The 23,209-nt window shown below is 36.0% G+C and overlaps 1 protein-coding gene across 6 annotated transcripts in view; it reads right to left on the minus strand.

Moving 5' to 3' along the window:
* Positions 1 to 4,978: 4,978 nt before the first annotated feature.
* The window catches only part of SLC1A7 (solute carrier family 1 member 7), a 55,733-nt gene continuing 37,502 nt past the window's right edge, over positions 4,979 to 23,209 (minus strand). For 3 of the 6 annotated variants that reach the window (XM_087960285.1, XM_087960284.1, XM_087960286.1), the window contains 8 exons: positions 21,358 to 21,577; positions 18,475 to 18,574; positions 17,428 to 17,661; positions 16,223 to 16,417; positions 12,479 to 12,613; positions 8,812 to 8,911; positions 8,150 to 8,382; positions 4,979 to 5,322 (listed from right to left, as the gene is read on the minus strand). In XM_087960285.1, the coding sequence (XP_087816411.1) occupies positions 5,079 to 5,322; positions 8,150 to 8,382; positions 8,812 to 8,911; positions 12,479 to 12,613; positions 16,223 to 16,417; positions 17,428 to 17,661; positions 18,475 to 18,574; positions 21,358 to 21,577 (1,461 nt within the window). In that variant the 3' untranslated portion in view covers positions 4,979 to 5,078. Of the gene's footprint in view, positions 5,323 to 7,417; positions 8,383 to 8,811; positions 8,912 to 11,347; positions 11,544 to 12,478; positions 12,614 to 16,222; positions 16,418 to 17,427; positions 17,662 to 18,474; positions 18,575 to 21,357; positions 21,578 to 23,209 lie in introns of those variants that run through there. The other 3 variants (XM_087960287.1, XM_026665887.2, XM_087960288.1) reach the window with 2 other exon arrangements.

The raw sequence follows: 23,209 nt of genomic DNA on the forward strand, positions 1-23,209 counted from the left end.
GTGATTTGTCAAATTTATTTTATATGTGCGTGTGAGGTCCTTTGCTAAGGACATATGAATCTGGCATTCATCTAGTATTAGATTTAACTTGATTTACTACATTTGAACAATATATGTATGAGATTTTGGGCCAGACGTGGCTATTAATCACTGTTTTTCTAGAAGCTTGGCTTCATATTCAAGGATTCGCTAACAGAAATTTAGACACTGATAGATATATTGTTTTATGGCAATCAAAAAATCCATATATGTGCAGAGAATTGGCTTGCTGCACACTCAATAGTCCCAACTTTTGACTTGTTTCCAATTGTTTCCTGTTGTTGATTATTCATTGCTTTTCCTCCCCAACCATAAGATTATAGTGAATCTGAGCTGACCATTGTTATACAAAAGGCTTTCTCTGCTCTGAATCCTCGTCTGTCATCTTCAGCCCTTACAAATTCCATTAGTCAAAAATATGCATTCAACTTTCTCTGCAGGTAATAAAATCGTATGAAAAGTTCCATAATTTCTTCTAGTTTTTGAGTTGGATCTATCATAGTTCTAAAGAGAGATGAGAAAAGGTATATATGTGGATCAACATATTTATTTTTTTGCTTTCCAAAGGATACAGTATTATAACATGCCTCTGTTTTTCTAGGCAAATAGACGTTGTAAATACAAAGCCCTAATTCTGTTTACCATAGAAAAAAAGTTAGATATGTCTATGTAACACAAGTCATAATTCATTATTCTAAACCTGATTGCAAGTCTTAATTTCTTTTCCGTGGAACTACAAAATGTCAGGAAGAAGAATACTGGGGAGCAGTTGCTTTGTATTATCCATAGAAAATATTAGGATTTTTAAACGTGAGTTTATGCTGCACGTTAGAGTGCCCACTTACTCTTATCCACAAAGAAAAAGAAATATAATGTGTTAATTAAGAAGGCCCAGATTTTTCTAAATTTTCATATACTAATGTAGGATCATGGCAGCAGCTCAGAGTGGCTTGTTATTTCAGATTCCTGGTTTCTGCACTCGCATTATTACACCTAATAACAGTTCTTTAAAATCGGGGGCTGGGGGGAGAGGGAGGGTACAACTTGGTCTAAAATCCTAGTTTATTACTGAGGGAAAGATATGTTTAAGGCCCTTCTCTTCCTTGGTGCTATAAAGCAGGCCACTTGGTCATGCTATCAGCCATGCTTTGCCAGGCCTATTAGGTTGCTCTTTCTTACCTGCTGACTAACTGGAGCCATCTTAAAGTAGTTCTCTAGCTACAGCTATGTGGAAATCCAGTTTTGACAGGTTGCTTTTATTTATATATCAAACTTCTTAACCACTTATCTCCCTCATAGAGATAAAGTTCATACTGCAAACCAGCAATCACTCATAACTTTACTTAAAGTTCCTGCACATAGTTTTTTTTTAAATAGCTTTTTATTAAGTTCCTCTCATTTGTAAACAACTTTTAACTATGCACTCCCCTTATTAGGGAATAGCTCTGCTTTTACAAAGAACTTGGCAGAAGTAGAGCAGTTGCAATCCAGTTTTTAACTGTAGATCAGTAGGGAAAACACCTGATAAATATCTATGCCAACCAAATTTTCCAAGAAACCTTGAGATCATGATAGCCATTTACATCCTGTTTGCAGTCTCCAAACAATTGCATTATTGCACAATATAAATCCAGCTGTTATACCACCAAGGACAGGAACTGGGGAGAGAAGGTTTTAGACAGATTTTACAAAAGTAAGAGCTTCTGTTATGGTGAAATGACATCTTTTAATTATTTTTCTATACATTGCAATAATTTGTGGGGATAGCTTGATATTTTCAAGCAGCATAGTTTCCTCTTGAAATCTGGGAATGATTTATAAAATAATGCTGCCAAAGCAGTATTTTTCAGAGGCCTGTTTTTATATCTAATGTGTAATTTAAAAGTTGTAATTCCCTTTGTCACACATTTGTATCTACAATGTAGCATGCACCACATATTAAAATTACACCCAGTAGTAAGATTTCAGCCACGTATTTCTTAAGTATCTGGGAACAAAGAAACCCAAATAAATATTACAACTGAATAAAATAATTTGTCTCTAGTTAGCTTTATCCAAATCAAAACATTATCTAAAATAACCAGACATTTGTGTCAATCTTCCTTCTCTTCCACTACCAGGACTATACACTATGAAACAAGATAAAGTTAATCATATTGGATATTGATATTGGATACTTAAGATGTAAAATATTTAGTACTCCTATATTTGTTGTTATTGAGAGTTCAGTGGTGATATTCTTACACTGCCTCCTATATAAAACTAGGAAAGACACATATAATGCCACTCTGCTATTATTAGTAAAAATTCTATATTTTACAAACAAATTAAAATAACTCCTCTAGGAATATGGTTTTTGTCCTCTTATATCTTGGCGGGGTGGAAATCAAATGAGAAATTGAATGTCCTACATTGGAAGCCTAGTCTGAGTAAAATTCTCTATTATTCCATTTTCCATGAGCAGAAAATTTCTCATTTTTTCTGCTTCTGAGGGAGATCACAGGAGTATAAGATGAATTCTACTGAACTGGATCAACCTAGCCCAACTTTATCTTCCATTAATAGCCAAGTAAATAAAAAAGGTCAAAGTCATGATGTCAGTAGCTCTTGCTTGCTGATATTATCTTGTAAATGGTATTAAATGAATTCATTATTTATAATGAAAAGGAGAATAGTCAGTGAAGAAATCTACTAAGCTAGTTTGTTGGTTTCCAGCAAGCATAATTATGTCGGCTACACCTTGAGGTGTTGAACGATGAAACACAAATCCACAATTAGCCATATGTTCCTTCCCCTATTTTTCTTGATTTTGTAAAAATTCACTTGTCCTAATAAAAATGTTCTATTTTTTCCCCTCAGCCAGTATGAATACTAAGATTTTTAGAAGAAAAAATATTCATTTATTTCACATAGTCTTAAGTGATCACCCTGCTGTAAAATCTTTAAAGGAATATATTTGCAGGTCAACTGTTTTAAATAAGAACATTTCAAAAGTTATTTATAAAGTGCAATGATAAAATTTTAATAATTCATTCTAGATTCAAAGCCCCCCCGAGGAAACACAGTATGTATTCTCTAAGAATGTTTGTATATTTTAGGAGTAAAACCTTTGTATCTATAAGAGCCTCAGTGGCGTAGTGGTTAGAGTGCAGTACTGCAAACTACTTCTATTGCAATTTGGCAGATTGAATCCCACCAGGCTCAAGGTTGACTCAGCCTTCCATTCTTCCGAGGTGGGTAAAATGAGGACCCAGATTGTTGGGGGCAATATGCTGACTCTGTAAACCACTTAGAGAGGGCTGTAAAGCACTATAAAGCGGTATATAAGTCTAAGTGCTATTGCTAGTATTAACAACACATTATTTTTCATTGGGAGTGGACAATTAGATGTCAGGCGTAAACCTGATAGTCAAGCAACTTGATAAATGAGAAAGCAAAGGAACAATTGCCTATTACAATTACAATCCCCACCTACATAATAATAATGCCTCATGTGGGGAGCCGAAAAGAGCCTGTAACTTGTGTGGCTGGTTGGTGCCCTGAGAGTCGTCCCTTCACTTTTTAAATTATTTTAACATAATAATTTAATTATTTAAAATAATTAATTAATTATTTAATTATTTTAAAAATTATTTATTGTTGCCTCCCTCTAAAAAAATAATTTCAAAATTGTAATTTTAACATTTTAATTTTATATACTGTTTTTATATTTTGACATTTTGTTGTGGACTGCCCAGAGTCCTTCTCTGAGTGAATTGGGCAGTTCAGAAATGTAACAATAAATAACACCTGCTTTGCTCTATCTGAGGGAGAATGCATTCTTTGATGCTAATCAGCATTCAAGAATGCCCAAGAACTCCAGTGCTTCACTGTCCATACTACAAATTTGCATGGGATTAGCAAGACAAAGGGTTGTGTGGAATTCAGGTGGACGAATATTACTTTCAGCATATAATTGGAGAATTTAATTCTACTATTTGGTTTTGCAAAATCCAACCCTAAGATATTTTTAACCATCAAGCAACATGAATCTTCAGTCTGCATAGTCCTACTTTCAGAAAACTAATTTGATGTGTAATATTTGACTTCAAACGATTGGCAATATGCAGAGGTATTCAATATTTGGCTATTTATTATTGTTGGAATGCAATGGTTCTAATTAGAAAGCATTTTCTCATATGTCATACTAACCTGCATAGGCCACAAATATAGATAGTGGTCAGTTTACCAGACTTCATATCCAATAAAGTAGTTGAGAATTGCACACAAAATTAAAATTTTGAAGAGGAAATGTCAAGAGGATTTAAAATTAAATTTGATAATATGTTCCCATTCACATGCAGTTTTGAATTCTGAATCCCCCAAATATCTATTAAAAGAATGTTATACTTTGTGAGGAGATAATCTTCTCAGAATATAATCTCTACAAAATATAATCCTTCCATATTTTTGCCAAGAAAACTACATGGATGTGTTCATTAATTCACCAGGAGTCAGGTCGATTTGAAGGAGATTTTATCTTTTATGGTAAAATAGAAAATTGTTAAATAGGTGTACTTTTAAAAAAGAAATAAGTTTAGTGTAATAATACACAGACAATCTCTTTTTCACAATGACTTGTTTATTAAAAACATTTTTGCTGGAAGCAATTTTAATATACATGGTTCATTTGAAATCACTAGATGGTATTTTATGAGGCAAAGGATACGAGAAAGAAAGGAAGAGTAAAGAAAGAGGACAAGCAAATTCCCATTTAAAAATACAATTTTGGGATTAATTCACAAACAAATTTCCTCCCAAATGGTTCCATCTCTCTTCCTCAACAAATTAGACAAATATAAAACTTCTTTTTCTCTCCAATAAGGAATAAGGCAGGGATAAAATGTTTGGAAGAATAATAAATGACCAGTGGAAATAAACATTCAAAACATAAAAGATAGAATAGTGAAGAAGAGAGAGTAAAAGAGGTCACGCGAGGACTTGTAAGCTAAAACTTCACAAAAACCCTTCTTCCATGACAGGCACTGAGAAAGAGAAGATTAATAATTGTTTCCAGCTGTAGAAGGAGCCAGATTTCCTTGAACACAGCACAAAATGGCAATTTCTTTACAAGTTTGCCTTATGGGACATATACAGCTCCAGAATCTCCACCCCTCCCTGGTCATTGCCAACCTGGTGAAGGCCACTGCTGATGTTTCCACAGAGCTATATTGCATGTAGAGTGTCCAAAGGTAAAAGAAAAAAAAAAACTGCTTTGGACACTTCTGCCAAAGGAAAGGCATGCTTAAAAAAAGAAAGAAAGAAACAAGTTACAAAATTGGCAGATATATCTCGTCCTAAGGGAGAATAAGCTGTGGCTGCCAAAATCTAAACTGATTGCATGCTATTTTATTTTCCCTTGCAAACAGCACTGGTGATAAACACCATATTCCTCTATTTTTGTTATCCCAATATTTTTGTGTCATGAATGACAATATTTGGTTCACTTTCAGGCGATGAGCTGCATACTCTTTTTCGTGAGAGATTCAGATGTCTAGCCCAAGTGTTAAAGCTATAAAAGCAGTAATTCCCTTTTAGCCCCTTTCCATCTAATAGGCTGTAGGAATGTTGCAGCAATTCAAAAGCCACAGTTTTGCTTCTTGTCTCAGATTTGCTCTAAACTGCTCCAAATGGAAGCCATTGCTAAATTAAAAGCATAAGATTGTTAGAGTTGGACATTGGAACTGACTCTGAAGAAAGTCATCCAAAATACTTACATAGCATGTTTGTGTGCTTGGTGGAGGAGGGAGGGGACAAGTTCAATTATTTGCATTTACAGACAGCAATCATAGGATCATTATTAATCTGAATATATCATTACAATGAAACTATGCCACAACTGCATATGCTAAATTCTAGCTTATGTTTTTCAGAACACTCAGACCACAAGGGATTTGGGCCCAAACTATCACACACAGAAACTATAAAATTACAGAACATTGTGTAGTCTTTTTTAGCACCAGTTATTTTGGTTAGGGATTTTTATAATTAAACTAGTGTATTTCCCCCAACCATGGCAATTTTAAGATGTGTGGACTTGAAATCCTAGAATTCCCCAGCCAGCATTCCATACCTGTACATCTTAAAGTTGCCACAGTTGGAAAACACAAATTTAGTCACTGTGGACTTTACCAAATTAGAGGTAGAAGAAAAAGAGATTCAAAAGAGAAGGAAGTACTTGGGAGACTAATATGATAGGGAATGTTTAGAATGGGGCTTGATAGTTTATTTTTAGGGATCTTAAAAATAACACTCCCCTTCTCTATCACATCATTAAACAAAACATAATATTTCTCAGTTCAAAAATATACTATTATAATATATACATTGTAAACCTTAGAAAATAATATGTAACAAACAGTATTAGTTACAATTTATCTCTCCAAATAATTCAAAGTAAAAATGAAAGGGCTCTGAAAATCTTTAATATGGAATTTCTATATATGATCATTATATGTTGCTACTATGATAGTCAAAAGGCCATCTAAACCAGGGGTCCCCAACCACCGGTCCGCGGACCGGTACCGCTCCGCGGAACAAGTCCTACCGGTTGCTGGTTGCTGGGTGCCGCCATCTTTTTGATGAAAAAGTGCTTCCGGTGAACTTTTCCGGTAGAAAGCTCACCGGAAGCACTTTTTCATCAAAAAAGATGGCGGCGCTACGCTCGTGAGCTTTTCCGGTAGAAATGGCTTTCTACCCGAAAAGCTCACCGAGCGCTGGCGCCACCATCTTTTGATGAAAAAGTGCTTCCGGTGAGGTCACCGGAAGCACTTTTTCATCAAAAAGATGGGCGGCGCCCAGCTGATGCCGGTACTGGGCCGCGGCATAAAAAAGGTTGGGGATCACTGATCTAAACTACTATTAGAAATTTACTAGATGAAATCTATGTGGTGGTGGATATAAAGATTACACTGGTCTATTCATTCATTCTTTAAATTTATATAGTGCCATGTCAAAAAAACTCATGGAGGATTCATACAACTGTAAAATGCAACACTAAAACTTCCACAATAACTTAAAATTAAATTTAAGTTACATTAAAATTAGAATTACTTATCAGCTCCAGTGTTATCATACTTCATCCCAAGTCCCCAGTTTTAACTAGCTTCTAGATTTTAACTAGCTTCTAGAAGGCTTTATTGATGGAGCCAATCTTGTCTCCAGGAAGGCCATTCTATATAACAGGGGCCATCATAGAGAAACAACACCTCTGGGCCTCAGTTCCCCTCCCCTCTCAAAGTGGTGTTGGGGAGCAGTATTAACAGTATTAGCAGTTTCTCCTGGGACAGACAGGTCTCACCTGCTTGAAGGAGGCAGTCCCAAAGTTACTTAGGTGTCAAGCCATATAGGGTGTTATAAATTAAAACCATTACTTTGGCATGCAATCAGAAAGCTACTACAGTATTCACTCAAAACATTGAAGACAGCAGAATGAAGCGGCAAAAAAGAATAATTTGTTAAACAATTTGAACCCGTCGCATGTAACACCAATTCATTTACTGTTCTCTCCACTTTAATATTTGCAAGGAAAGCAAACCCATTTCCATTTTAAACTAACCACTGCTTATGATCACAGTGTATCCAAATCAGCAGGTTAATAACAATGCTTTATTCACATAACACGGGCTCAGTAACCAGGACTTGATCCCCTCCACAGTTTATCTTTAATCCATTGGCTAGTTAGTAATACATTTTTAAACTAAGGATCATAGAACAGGAATGAATTTCTGGTATATTCATTGTAATTAGAAAAACAAAGACAAGGTGATTTATTAGAAATCATTTCAGTGGATCAGAAGGTTTCTTCTTAGAAACATCACCATATTTGTTTGCCCAGCATAAACAGAAGTTGTCCAGTGATTCATTCCTTTCTACTAACCCAGACAACCAATGGAAACCATCTCCCATGAAGCCTTCTGTCTTCACAGATGTCCACAGCTATCTTATAACCTCAGTTCAGGAATAACAGTCATTGCATGCCTTGCCATTGAAGAAGCAGGCCATGTCCCAGCTTCATGTACAGGATATTCTTTTGTTTTCAGATACTTTTAGGACTTTTAACTGTACTTACACATTTGTTTCCAATTCACTGATTTCAATAGTACAGTGGTCTTTATTGTTGGGTTTCTCTGTGTAATGTTCTGAGTGATTCTCTTCTTGTTCCACTTGAATAGGTAAGTGATGCAGTGTTGTTTTGACTGCTTCAGGTCCACGCATTTTATTTATGGACTTCACACAGCCATTCTTCTGATAAGCAATAATTTTGTGGATACTAACAGGTTTTGTTTCTCCAATCAAGGGCATCTATGAATAGAACAAGGGGTTCATACTATTACTACTCTTCGTTAATCTAGAACACTTTTCTAAACTTATATTTCATTGTAGCATGCGAAATTATAGATTGCACCACACTCATGTTGGAAGCACCAAGGCACTCTGGGTTGAAAGAATTAGCTGGTGACATCACCATTGTGAGAGGATCAGTTAAGGGGCACCTTTTATGTCCCGCTCAGGAGCTGGAGCAAAGGATGGGAGCTCACTCTACCCTACAGCAGCAGATCTCGAATGCAGGCTTGGTAACCTCCAACCCAGCATCCTAACCACGCGAGCCCTAGTGCTCCAACAAAACTATAGGTAGAACACACTGTTACATAGAATGTCTCTAAAAGAGAGACCTAATTATCTCTGTTTGGTAAAGTGTGACCTCAAAGTATCACGTCAGTTTTCTCCTACCTCAGATCTTTCTGCAGTGAATTCTTTTCTGCAAATATGTGCCATTATTCCAGCAGCAAGAGCATCGCCCAGGACATTGATCATTGTCCGAAATCTGTCCCTGAGGACAAAATTAAAGCATTAAAACAGTTTCCTTTTCCTTGTTGTGTAAATTGTTCATCAATCTACATAGTTATTTGTACACAACGTAACAGTACCTGCACGCAAGCTGATGTTATTTTACTTGATATAGCACAGGGATAGGAATTAATTTAAATGTGTAGGCCATCACACTATGTCAGATCAAATTGCTCCAATATTGAAATCCCATGGATTAATTTTATGGTATGAAAGCATAATGCCAACAAGAAATAAAAAAAAACATTCCATGAACCTATTCCTAATCTGTTTCATAAATGCCAATTTTTTTATGTTGACTCTGGTATTTGATTTTTCCATTTTTACAAAATTAAGCAAAATAACAACTGGAGAAAGAAAAGCTTTCATGGATTTTATATTGTCCTCTGTTTACTTTCTTAGGTATGATTTAAAACAAGAAATAATTGAGAAAAGTATTTTTGTGATAAATAAATAACTGAATTTCACTAAACTGAATCCTCAAATCCAAGCAGCATTGTGCTTCTGGTTGCCAGAATTGTGATACAATTGGTACCAGGAATCACCAAGAGCTGGAATTAATTATAAAAGAGTCTGGTGCAAGAACTTTAAAGAGAGAGAGAGAGAGAGAGAGAGAGGGAGGGAGGGAGGAAGGGAGGGGGAGGAAGGGAGGGAGGGAGGAAATTATAAACAAAGAAGCAAACAATCTTAAAAGTCAAATATTAAATGTTAATAGAATAGAATAGAATAGAATAGAATTCTTTATTGGCCAAGTGTGATTGGACACACAAGGAATTTATCTTGATACAAATGCTCTCAGTGTACATAAAAGAAAAGATACATTTATCAAGAATCAAGAATCATAAGGTACTTTGTAAATAGTTGGACAGTGTTGAGGCAATTATTTGTTTAGCAGAGTGATGGCATTCGGGGGAAAAACTGTCCTTGGGTCTAGCTGTTCTGGTGTGCAATCACACAAGAATTATAAAATTGGAAAATGCTTTTAGAAGAAAACAGAAGAACAAGAAGGTAGACTAGACCACTTAGGATTTTTTTTAAAGGAAAGAAAATAAGCCAAAGACACAAGCAAGGTGGACTTAAGCCAGTCCAAATGGAAACTAGAAAACATTTGGATTTCAACTGGAAAAACAATAAGACTTGGACATTTATAGCTGAAGGATATATAGAAGAATGTAGGAAAACTGAGGAATAAATTGTCCGAAGACAAATAGAGAACAGAATGTCATCAGAATGTCTAATTTTAGATTAATCTCTCTCCAGTGTTTGCATTTGCTGTTATGTCAGCTTTTGGTAACTTTTTAAAAAAATAAATGCACAGTTGGTTTTAAAACTGTAAGGAAAAATTAATTCTATTCTGACTTGTGATTCTCACAAATCAATACTGAGAAAAAACTTTTTGCCAAGTACAGTTTTAAATTGACTTAAGGAATTTAAAGTTAGAGGAAATAGCAGGTGTATTAGCCGGAGTTACTTTTAGTGCATTGTTTGAAGCTGACTAAATTCATTTGGCAGGTACATTAAATCTGAAATGCATCATATGGTTTCTTCATTCTTTTTCAGCACAATGAGCCCATCTGAGAAGTCAATCACAATGGTTATTATATTGATGTGGGTCATAAAACTAAAATTCAGGAACATCCAGATGTTTGGCTTAGAAAAGAGTAACATGATCCAAAATCAGCAATGTTCAGAGTTTGACTTCTTTAGCATAAAACTGAGTTCAAACAGAAAGATTTTTATTTGCCACTTATGTAGGTGAAAATAAACATATGGATCTGTTTATTTTTCACATGTTGTGCCCTTCATTCCCATTAATGCTTTGCTAAAATCTGCTCTGCAATCTCTCATAAGTTTGCTTCCTCTATAAAGGATGCTTCTGTTTTTGTACTGCATTGTACCCTTTGGTTTCCTGAGAATTTATTTTGAATTTCTCCTAGTAGGTGTTTTGTTGTTTCAGCCATTTCTTAATGCTAGGGATTTTAGAGGGATAGTTATGTTACTCTTTTTCAGTCTCTAGCAAATGATTCATTGACAATCTCTCTGGATCACAGTCTAGCATGTCCACCCAGAGAATCAAAAATAAGGAGATCTTCAAGGTATAGGAGTCCCCAGCAATATTTCACATGTATTTTGCATTCAGTTATATGCAAAAAAGTGGTGTTTGTCCTTTGCAATGTTTGCTTTTAAAAATGTCTAGATCACTCAACATCAAAAGACATCTAGGAAAGTTAAAACAATTAAAAGCTCCACACAACAAAATTTACAAATAAAAGAAGCACACAAAATTAAATAAAAGCACTACAGATGTATGGAACTCAACATCACTCCCCAGTTTTGTTGTTGTTCAGTTGATAAGTCAGGACTGACTCTTTGCAACCCTGTAGATCACAGCACTCCAGGGCCCCCTCCCTCTACTGTCTCCCTGAGTTTGCTATATAATCTATATAATCATCTCATCCTTTGCCATCCTTCCTCCTTTTGGCTTCAATCTTTCCCAACATCAGGGTCTTTGCCAATGGGTCTTCTCTTCTCACTTGATTGTCAAAGTATTTGAGCTTTGGCTTCAGTATCTGTCCTTCCAAAAGACAGTCAGGGTTGATATCCCTTAGGACACCCTGCAATTAAAAGGATCCAAAATATACAACCTCTTTTCAGCTTTAATTTCATCACTGATCATGGGACAGAAACTTGTTCTCTGACCTTATGCGCAAAATTGTCATTTTAAATATACACAAGTGCACCTTGATAAGCCTAAAATATTTCGGAATGAAGTACTTTGGACTGATAAATTGCTTTGGACTCAGAGTCATCATGAGTGAATTGGTTGCCATATACATTTTCTGAATAAACAAACAAATAATAAATAAATAAATAACTGAAAGGTTATCAAAATTTTGCATGTACTATATTCACCTGTCCATTATAATTATAACTTGTGCGAATCATAAAAGGTTATCATTTGACCAGCTTGATTTTATTACCTTTTATTGCAGCAGTTGTTAAGCAGATATCATGGTCATTGAATGAATCCATGGTTGTTAATCCATTCTTCACTATGGGGATTTTTTTGCTGAAAATTTGAAATAAATGCCAGTTTTCAGCAAAACATAATAATTTGTGGTCATGTGATTGCCTGGTGCTACAAATGCGTTGTCAAGCATCTGTAATGCTGTCACATGACTATGGGTGGGGAGACTGTCCTTCAGAATTTCAGTTCTGAGCTGTAAATATTTTGGGGGGGAGAGGTCTTTGGAATTTTGAATAGTCACTAAGCGACCAAGGTGTAAATCAAGAATTACCTATACACTGAAAAGACAACTTTTGGCTTGCATCTGGAAGGATAATTATTCTATTTTCATTTTGCAGATGAAAAACTGACCCAAACAGAAAGTAAAACCATGAATGAGCTGTGCTATCCTTTGACATGACCATGTACTCAACATCAACAATGTCAACATCAAAGTGAGTGGTATCTCCCTATAAACCGAACCATTCAATCCTCATGCATCTAATTAGAAAATTTAGAAAAGAAAATTTTTGCTCCACTTACAGAGCCCAATCAACTGCAATTATTAGAGTGATGTCATCTGTAGGCAGCCCCACTGATGTCAAAACGATGACCATGGTCACAAGGCCAGCCTGTGGGATTCCAGCAGCTCCTATGCTGGCAGCTGTTGCCGTAATGCTTTTACAAACAAGCAGAAAGGTCATAATGATGTTACACAGAAGAGCATCCAAAACTGGATAACTTGATCATTAATACGAACTAATGTACTTGGCATAAGAATCAAATACATTTTACCCTGCATTCAGTTGCATAGAATATCCCTGAACAAGGTAAATAAAACACAGGACTGCCCAATATAAGTAAGATCAACTTTGCATCAAGCCAGAGTTTCACTAGTAGAGTTGGGCCCAGGTTATTAGTTCATTGTTTTGAATCATGGGAAATAAAATCAAGGAAAAGCAGCGATTGACATTTCACAGGCCGAAATTTAAAGGGTCTGCCACCAGCTGTGAAGTTAGGTTAAAATAAATTGGCCTTAATTTTATCACAGTAGTTTACATACATTTTTTTGTAGAACAGCCTGAGGGATCATGAAGCTGAAGAGAAGTTTTCTCTTTCTATTCTGCCACCAACTCTCTTTCTCAGACTATTAACTTGTCTTTTGAGAGAATTTTTCTCTGACATCAGCAGGAATGTTTCCCAAATGCAGCATCACAGAGGAAAACCACCCCAAATAGAATCAATGGACTACCATTTTATACTAATCATAATTTTATCTCTTCCTCTTCAAATGCAGATCATTATAAGAAGGGAGTGGTACATTCACATATATTTCCTGTCCCAAGATTCTCCACACTGGCTGTTATTTTTTCCGTTTTAAGTGAACCTAAACAATACTTTTGACTGCCTAAATCCAACTTTTTGTCAGTTTGCTGAAAATTTATTGAAATGGTAAAATCATCAGGTTGAAATTGCCCCAGAGTGGTACTTGTCTTCTAGAGGTGGCAATTAATTAAAAAAAAAGTGGGTCTCTGCAGATGGCAGGAGAAACAACCATATTCATGAGCAATAAATTAATCCAGCAGAATTAAGCACTCCTAAATCCACTAAAATAAATGGGCTTTACTTACTTAACGTTGGATTGGATTGCAGGCTTCGGTATGATTACAATTCTCTTAAATCTTTGAGATCCAACAGGCTTTAAAGATATTGTATATGAAATAATTCAGTTATTGGAATGAATGAAATTATTGTTTTGAAGGCTGTTGCAGAGATGGAATTGAGTCTTGATCTTTCCCTAAATTCTTGTCAACTTCTGTGTGATCAAGGTGATATAGCCACCAGCTACAATATATATTGTGACTTACCAAAGCTGCTAGATTGTACAGTAGTCAGCTATTTGATCTGTGATCGTAAGTAATTCATGTCTTCTTTAATATGCTGTTTAGTAAAGAACAAGGCAATCATCTTGATCTAATAGCAGGAATTTCCCTGTTCTTAGCAATAAATCCCAGCATGGGGCAGAATTGAAATCAGAGCTACAAAAGCATGGATCAATATAGAGCTGAATAGGCTGAACTGGGATAAAGTAACAATATGTCTGATCCAGCAGCACTGCAGTCACATACTTAGACATTTTGCGAGAAAGAGTTTGGTTTCGATCTGATAAATTGGAAACCTGTCAAGTTTGCACAGATCGCAACTTCTTCATGTTTTATGCTAAGCAGTAGAGTATTACTAGTAAATATTCTCCAGATGGATCTGCTCTTCCCCCTCATTTTTTTTGTATTTACAAATACAAAGAAAGCTAAAACAGTATTTACAAAAGAAAAAGGATTGTTTAAGTTATACATTCCTTAGTTGTTCATTTCAATCTCTGAAGCTTCTGAAATGTACAGAGCCTAATACAAAAATTTCAAAAATGGCTCAAAAAGTTGGTCATGATATCAGGACTCAATGCTGGTAAATGCTAAGTAATAAGAAAAGGAAGACTATCTTGTGTAACATGTACAGAGTTTCCTTCTTTAATTCCTCTGGCACCTCTTAAATCGTATAATAAAAACTCAGGGAGAAATTTGATTTGTAAAGTTCATGTCCTCCCTTGTTTATATATTAATACTCAGAGAATGGAAAATAAACCAGATGAGTTTGAGGTCCCAATATAGGAAAACAAATATGATTCAGTATTTGAACTGAGATTTGGTGGGATGGTTTTCAGAACAGGACTACAATAATTGAAAAAGAAAAGTTATTCAGAAGGAACAGATGCAGCACAAAAAGGAATTGAATTATATGCTACAATATCCTCATCTGTATAGAAATCCAAAGGGAAGGGTAAGATGAATCCAAGGGTAGGATAAGTAAGGTGGCTTTCCTAAAATCCTTTGGTAAAATAAGTTTATTATTTTAAAACTTATTTTAAAACACTAAACTTATTTATTATTTTAGCTCAATAAACTAGTACCATATTTGGATACTAATCCACTAACATTTAAACAATGAAAGATAAGCTGTGGATATGTTTTCCACAAGAAAACTGCATATCTTTAAAAAGCAGGACTGGGTGGTTTCAATTTCTCTGATATCTGTTGAGAGAACAACTCTTCCAAAAATGTCTTTCCAGGAAATTCCTTATCAGTCTTGCTGACAACTTTTCCTTCAGCTGGAGAAGCATGCTTTATTTAGACAAAGGACTGTCAGTTAAAAGCAAAAAATCATTTATATGCATATCTTGTAAAGCTCCAGAGTCAGTTTTGGAGTATTGGGTTCTGACACTTTTGTATGCAAATGATCAATAAAAGCAGCCTTCCCATTTGTGATGGGGAAATGCAGCAAATATTCAGGACAAAATGTTTTTGATTGGGAGGAACTCTTGCTTGAAGTAATATTCAACTGTTGTAGCTTTTTGTTTGCAGGCTAAGGAAAGGGGGATTCACAGATCATCTCCCCTAGCAACCAACCACATTCGTTTTACCCACAACCAGACAAAAGTGCACCATTCTTCTGATTCCACTTTCAAATGCAACCAGAGAGCTCTGTTTAGCTTCCCAGAGTGCAGACAACTCATTGAATAGGTATTTCAGATTGTGAATGGATGAGTGTTAGAGATTTTCTTTATTTCTTTTTTTGTGTGAAGTTAGGGAAGGGATTTATTTTCTTCAGGAATTGCACATCATCATCATCATTGTAGCATTTTCCCCGCAGGTGCAGAATCTGCTTTTCAGGTCATGATTTTGCATGATCAAACACAGCATCAGTGTCCAACAGGGCATTTTTCATGCCTGCATTTATTGTCTAGCCATCTTTCTTTCAGCCGTCCACACGGGCGCTTGCCATCTACATTAAAATGGAAGGGGTGTAGGCAACAATATGGGGAGCTGCTTGTAGAACATGGCCGTATTACTGTAAGCATTTCTCCTGCGTTTTCTCTGATGTTGGCATGGTGCCCATTTGCTTCCGAACAGTATCACTGCTGACATAGTCAGGGAGAGAAATGCCTAACAACCAACAAAGCACGCAATCTTCATGGAGTGTACAAGTACTCAATGCATTTGGTCACTGGCCATTTCCTTTCTTCAGGAACTGCTGACATTTTTAACCAGCAGTTAATCAGATGCTTAAGATTTTCCATCTGCACTGTTAATATGTATGATACATTTTATTAGTTCTGAAAATCATTTCATACAATTTTAGATTATTATCTGCTATGCTGGACATTGAAGACCAGAACATTGTTTTTTTCTGCAGAAGCCTATGAATCAGAGATTCTGCCCCCTCCCATTTTACCTTATGGTAATGATCTGTCCAAAATCAAGTTCATAGTTGTTTACTTGGGCGATGAAAATAGCTGCTACTGCTTCATAAAGGGCTGTTCCGTCCATGTTGATTGTAGCCCCTACTGGGAGCACAAACCTAGCAACCCTCCGGTCCACATGATTATTCTCTAATAAGCACTTAAAAGTTATAGGCAAAGTGGCAGAACTACAAAACAACAAAACAACAAAACAAAAAACAAAAAAGGGGTAGTTTAGACTGAAGTTAGCAGAATAATGTAGTTTAGAAATTTGCTTACATAAGCAAATTTAAGGCAAAGTTATTTGCACCTATGCATTATTGGGTAAAAACTATTACATAAATGGCCTGATTCATTCAATATCTTAGCTGATAATAACAAAGCTATAAAAATGAATTATATTATTTAAAGAAAAAAGTGCAAAAGCTATGACCCATCATAATATTGGAAATGTCTCATTATCATTTTCCAGAGTTTTTTTTGTTACTAACGAATTATCCTCCCGAATTTGATTCTATCTCTTTGTTTTTTTCTATTGCTTTGTCCCAATACCTGAAAATTGTATTTGTATTAGCATATAACATAACATATTTTGGATCTTTTGCTTTTCCCCCCATGCTTTTTATTTATTTTTAAATCTGAGAATGAAATAAATACAAGGGAATGGGAATAATTATAAATGTGCCTGTAAGAAAATATTTCATTTCCCGTTTGGAACCAGGGTGAGTGCATGCGCAGTTCCACTTGCATGAGAAGCTCATGCTCACAGAGGTCCATATGCACCTCCCCTTTACTACCGCTCTGCCAAGCTGGAAAGGTTGGGGACCGCTGATCTAAGGACAGAAATTGGAAGGATTAAATCCAGAAAAATAACAGTATTCCAAGTTTACTGTGATAATGGATTTTTTAATTTTTTTCTTCAGCAACTTGCAGCACCTAACTGATCTTTGCTAGTCATGTAGTGTTGGGCCAAGATAACAGGCAGAGTCAATAACCACCATCAAATTGTAGGACTATTGACTAGACCAGGAATTGTAACAATACAGTGGCAAATTACTGCCATATTAGTGCTAAGAAAATTGCATGAGTGTGACCATAATATCGTCAGAATTGAAACATGACTTGAGAGAAACATCTTTTTTTTTTCTTAAAAATTAAGAAAGCATTGCTCCACAACTTTAATCATTGCAGCATGTACCTGGATGATGTGGCCAGAGCAATAAGCAGTGCTTGAAGAATGCCTCTGATGAAGACAACGGGGTTCTTCTTGGTGATGAAGAAATACATCATTGGCAAAATAACGAGTCCGTGAACGAATAATCCACAAAGTACTGTACCAGCATAAAATCCTAGTTTCTTCCCAATGGCTGTGGGATCATCCATTTCCAAAATCTTACCAGCAATAAGAAACACTATTCCAAATGGAAAATACCTAAGAAGGAATAAAGAGATATTCTATGCAAAGAATACATCCATATAAAAATAGGGGAAAAAACCAAATGAATGGAAAGTGCAATATTTTGGTGAAAGTATTGCAGCTGGATTACAGAGACCTAGGCTTCAAGTCCCATCTGACCAAAGTGCTTGCTTGAAGACTTTATCCAGCTCTATTCTCTCAATCCAATCTTCCCTATAGAGTTGTTATTATGGGGATAAAATATAAAGAAATCTCTATATATTACCTTGGCTCTCCAATGGAACAATAAATAGAAATGCAGCAAATAAATGCAGCAAATAAATGCATCCTTGAAGTACCACAGATATTATTGTAAGACAAAATGGGTCTTATTCTGCAAGATATTTTTGCAACACAATTTGGCCTCTACAAGTGTACAGGTGAATCTCCCTTTTGACAGAAGTGCTAAAGGTGTATGTCCTTATGGTAGGAACTCATCTCGTTAGATAGGTTAGGAAGAACTAGTTTTGAAACACTATGCTAAGGAACTCTAATTATTATTTCTTTCTTGGATAGTTTTCCTCTTAGTATAAGCAGAAGCCCAGCCCATTGCAATCTCATATAGTGAGGTACAAGAAATATCAAGACAATATTCATGTGGAATTTGATTTCTGCCTGAAAACTTCCTACAAGCCAATGTTTACAAATATCCTTTTAAAAGGAGAATGCACGCAACCCTGTACATGTTATTTAGATCACTCAGCAACCCACACAGTTTATGTAAGCTGATTTTATTGCTGATTACATACTTTTATTTGTTAATATTTATTTCTCCTGACATTTACTTACCATACAGTCACAGCCACTATCTTCATGACCGATTCGTTTAAACACTGGCAAAAACTCACCAAGGGAACTCCACTGGTGCCCATTCTGCCCAGCATTATACCTACAAATATATAAATGTCTTAGTTGCTTCTTATTTATATTCATTTAAACTTATATAATATACTTTGAGCCTTTCCTCACTTGCCCCTAACCATGATAAAAACATGTCCTAGCAAGTTTTTTTCCTGCTCTATTCCTATAACGTTCTTTTTATCTTAATCCCTGTGCATGAATGAGACAAGTTTAAAGTCAATCTTGGCTAAATTTGTGTTGAAGTAGCATTACCCCTATTCTTCTTTAAGAGCAGCCTTGAGTATAAAATCAATGAAGATTTGTTATTAGGGAGAGAAATTAGGTGAGCAATTGTGACTGAGAACAGAGACATGGGATAAACAAGGATGTTCCTCAATGGGGACATTAAATTCCATGCTAGTTTATTTACTACTTTCTCAAGGGTGAAAGGAGAGCAAATTCAGCTTAGCCTTGATCGCCTTCACTACGATCTGGAAATATATCTGAAATTTGAATTACCAGATAATTGTATGGCTGGTAATGAGTCACATTTTTGAGTAATGTATGCTAAGAATTACATATTTTGAACAACACAAGCTCCATCATTATGTGTCATAACTGTGAGCATAAGGACATAACTGATCTCTGCTAGATCTGGTCCATCTAATCCAGCAGCTTGTTCTCCCACTGATCAACCCCTTCACAAGGAAGCTCCATAGACCCCTCATCAGAGGGAGTTGCTGCATCACTCTAATTCATGGGTATTTGAGACAAATTTGGCAAAATATATGTTAGGACAAGTGGATCCTAGCAAAGAAAACTAATCTCATGCAGAACCATCAAAGTTATTGACCTAGAAAAGCCGTAGTTATCTCTGGACTGAGGACAGTTTTCTTCCAAGTACCAGTTCAGGGAAACAAGATGGAAAAAGGCTATGACTTGCCAGAACTCCAGAGTAATCTTGTTGGCCGCTATATACTTCAATATATACTCGTTGGCGCAGTGTTTAGAGTGTAGTACTGCAAGCTACTCCTACTGCAATTTGGCAGATTGAATCCCACCAGGCTCAAGGTTGACTCAGTGTTCCATCCTTCCGAGGTGGGTAAAATGAGGACCCAAATTGTTGGGGGGCAATAGGCTGACTCTGTAAAGCGCTTTGAGAGGGCTGTAAAGCACTATAAAGCGGTATATAAGTCTAAGTGCTATTGCTATATAAAAGGAAGACAGATTCTTCCAACATTGTGGAGTGGTACTAGAACGATAGGCTTCTTAAAAATTATAGATGTAAAAGAACCCTGAATCACTTTGCTCATTAGATACAGGCAGTTGTCATTTAGTGGCTGCCTCACTTGGCAACCGTTACAACAGTGGCAAAAAAGTAAGTTTACGAACAATCCTTGCATTTACAACCTTTAAGGGTCTTAAAAACAAAAGAAATTGAACTAAAATCATAAGCACACTTATGTGTTTCACTTAACAACTTTACTTAATAACTGAGTCACTGGTCCCAATTGTGATTGCTAAATGAGGACAACCTTTAAAAAAGCTCTGTTAAGCCTATTTCTTCACTTTAAAAAGGAATTGAAAATCTTTGTCCAGTCTTCAAACTAGAAACAAACCAAACTGGTTATAAGTTGTGCTAAGCTAGTCAAACATTCCAGACTGCTCTCTAGAGGACATTTTAAAAATTGCTGGACTGATTCTCCCAGAGTCATTCATTACCATTCTGTTTAAAACAGACTGGAAAAGTTGTTTCAGAGTTTCATGTCAATATTCAAAAACTGGCAATACAGAAAAAGTTAGACTCACTGTGGTTAAATTATAGAAGTGCCTAATAAAAGTCCACAGCTGTTCCTTTTGCCTCCAATCCTGTCATACAAGGAGATCTATCCTCTCCTTTAATGTGAACTCTAATATTTTAAAAAATCTCTAAAATTTAGAATTAGTGGAGTGGGATTAAATCAGGGGTGGGATTCTACCAGTTTGCACCTATTTGCTAGAACCGGTTGTTAACATTCTAAGCAGTTCAGAGAACTGGTTGTTAGAAGAAATTACTGGCCTAATCCTGTAAGGAAGGCAGGAAGGAAACTTTCTGATATTGCTTACAGAAACTGCCTCTCCGTTAACCCTTATTACATCCTTGGCAGGACTAGACTTCCTGTCTTAGGAACGTCTCTGGAGTTTTTTCCCCCTCCTTTGCTGGTACTTTGGTTGTGTAGAGTGACCATTCAAAGTTACAATGGCACTGAAAAAAGTGACTTATGACCGTTTTTCACGCTTACGACTGTTGCAACATCCCCACAGTCACGAGAGGCCAGGCGAGGAGATGCGTGCCTCAATGTGAGTGATGTTGAGTAGGCCACGCCCAGCCAGTAACATGACCACCAAGCCATGTCCACCCAGTCACATACCCACCAAGCCATGCCCACCAACTAAGCCACGCCCACAGAACCGGTTGTTTAAAAATGTGAATCCCACCCCTGGATTAGATGGAAGTACTCCCTGACAAAGAAGTTCTAGAGAAATAAAGTCATGATTAATTTACTGACTACATGCTATCTTTCTTTTAATGTGCATGTCTCCAAAGTCCTTAAATTATATATTCAGAATTGTGAAACATATTTTCCAAGCTAAAATGTTAGGGATTCTAGAAAAAGCAATTAATTGGGGCACCTTCTAAATATCCTAGACTTCAATTCATGAAACCCAATTAGCATAAATAACTGAAATAGGTTGCTCAACTTGTCTGAAAAGCATTAGATAGCACATGACTAGTCTATTTCATGCAACAACTTCATTTGACATGCTATTTAAAAACAACAACTTACTTACCCATGGTAGCAGAGAATATTACAATTCCCAACACATTCATGCCTTCACTAGTTCCTGGCTCTGATTTATAAATCACTTCTGGTGGTGGTGTAATATCCAAAGCAAAATTCTGGATGTTGGATCCATTTTCATCTTGCACACCATAGATTATAATTCGGCGACTAATACTTTCAGATGATGTTTTGCTCACTTTGACAATTGGAATGGTTTTGGTTTGATACTGAAAGAACATAGGTCATCTGGGTTATGTGCAGAAGGATACTCTATTGCTGTGTTTCTCATTCTTGGCAACTTTAAAACATGTGGACTTTAACTCCCAGAATTCTCCAGACAGCAGGGGAATTCTGGGATTTAAGTCCACACATCTTAAAGTTCCTGAGGCTGTGAAACACTACTCTTATCACTTTAAATTTAAAATTATTTTCAAATTTTCAAATCTCAAATGAAGAAAACAATACAATTGAAAAACAACATTTATTTTATTTATTTTTATTTGTCAATTGCTTACAAGATAATAGGTATAAGTAAAAATGTAGTTATGAATACATGGATACATATAAGAAAAATAAAAATATATATAAAAGAAACAATAGGACAGGGACCGTAGGCACGTTGGTGCGCTTATGCACGCCCCCTACAGACCTCTTAGGAAAGGGGTGAGGTCAATAGTAGACAGTCTAAGGTTAAAGTTTTTGGGGTTTGGGGAAAAAACCACAGAGTCAGGTAGAGTATTCCAGACATTGACCACTCTGTTGCTGAAGTCGTATTTCCTGCAATCAAGTTTGGTACAATTAACCTTGTTTACTCTTGTGTTGTTATGGTTGAAGCTGAAGTATTCATTGACAGGTAGGACATTGCAATGTATGATTTTATATACTATACTTAGATTGGACCGAAGGTGCCGTAGTTCTAGGTTTTCTAGGTCTAGAATTTCGAGTCTGGTGGCATAAGGTATTCTGCAACGAGTAGAGGAGTGGAGAACTCTTCTTGTGAAATATTTCTGGACTTTCTCAACTGTGTTAATATCAGATACGTAATGTGGGTTCCAGACTGATGAGCTGTATTCGAGTATTGGTCTAGCAAATGTTTTGTATGCTCTAGTTATTAGTGTAATATTACCAGAGAAAAAGCTACGTAAGATTAGGTTAACAACTCTTAACACCTTTTTGGCTATGTAGTTACAGTGGGCTCTAGCACTTAGATCATTAGAGATGAGTACTCCAAGATCCTTGACAGAGTTTGGATCATCAACAAGGTCTTGACTATTCAGCCTGTATTTTATTTTCTGATATTTTTTTTGCCAATATATAAGTCAGAGCATTTATTTGTTGAGATTTGAAGTTGCCATTTGTTTGACCATTCTGATACATAGTCAAGGTCTTTTTGAAGGGTAGCAGTATTGTCTGTGGTGTTGAATAGCTTTACATCATCAGCGAAGAGAACACAGTTGCTCTTGATGTGATCACAGAGGTCATTTATGTAGAGTATGAAAAGAGTTGATCCTAGAACACTGCCTTGGGGGACACCACTGTTGACAGGTACAGAATTTGATAGGACGCTCCCAATTTTGACCATTTGTTGTCTGTTTGAGAGGAATGCTTCTGTCTAGTTATGCAGGTGTCCAACTGATGCAATTATAGAAAAAGCATTTATATCCCAAAAAATTCAAAACTTTTCTATTAAGTTAGCATATTAAATATATATTTTAAATACGCAAATTTCAAATAAATGCAAAACAGTAATATTGCAGCTCCTCACATCTTATCCAATAACATTTCCTGGGTCTCCAACTCAAAAACAGATTTTTGTGGGAGAATGAGATCTAAAGAGGGACAGAACAGGCAGAAAACTT

Source organism: Notechis scutatus, chromosome 3, assembly GCF_049901735.1.
Source record: "Notechis scutatus isolate UNSWTSFEM ecotype Mainland chromosome 3, rNotScu1.2, whole genome shotgun sequence".
In the NCBI taxonomy this organism is placed as follows: domain Eukaryota; kingdom Metazoa; phylum Chordata; class Lepidosauria; order Squamata; family Elapidae; genus Notechis; species Notechis scutatus.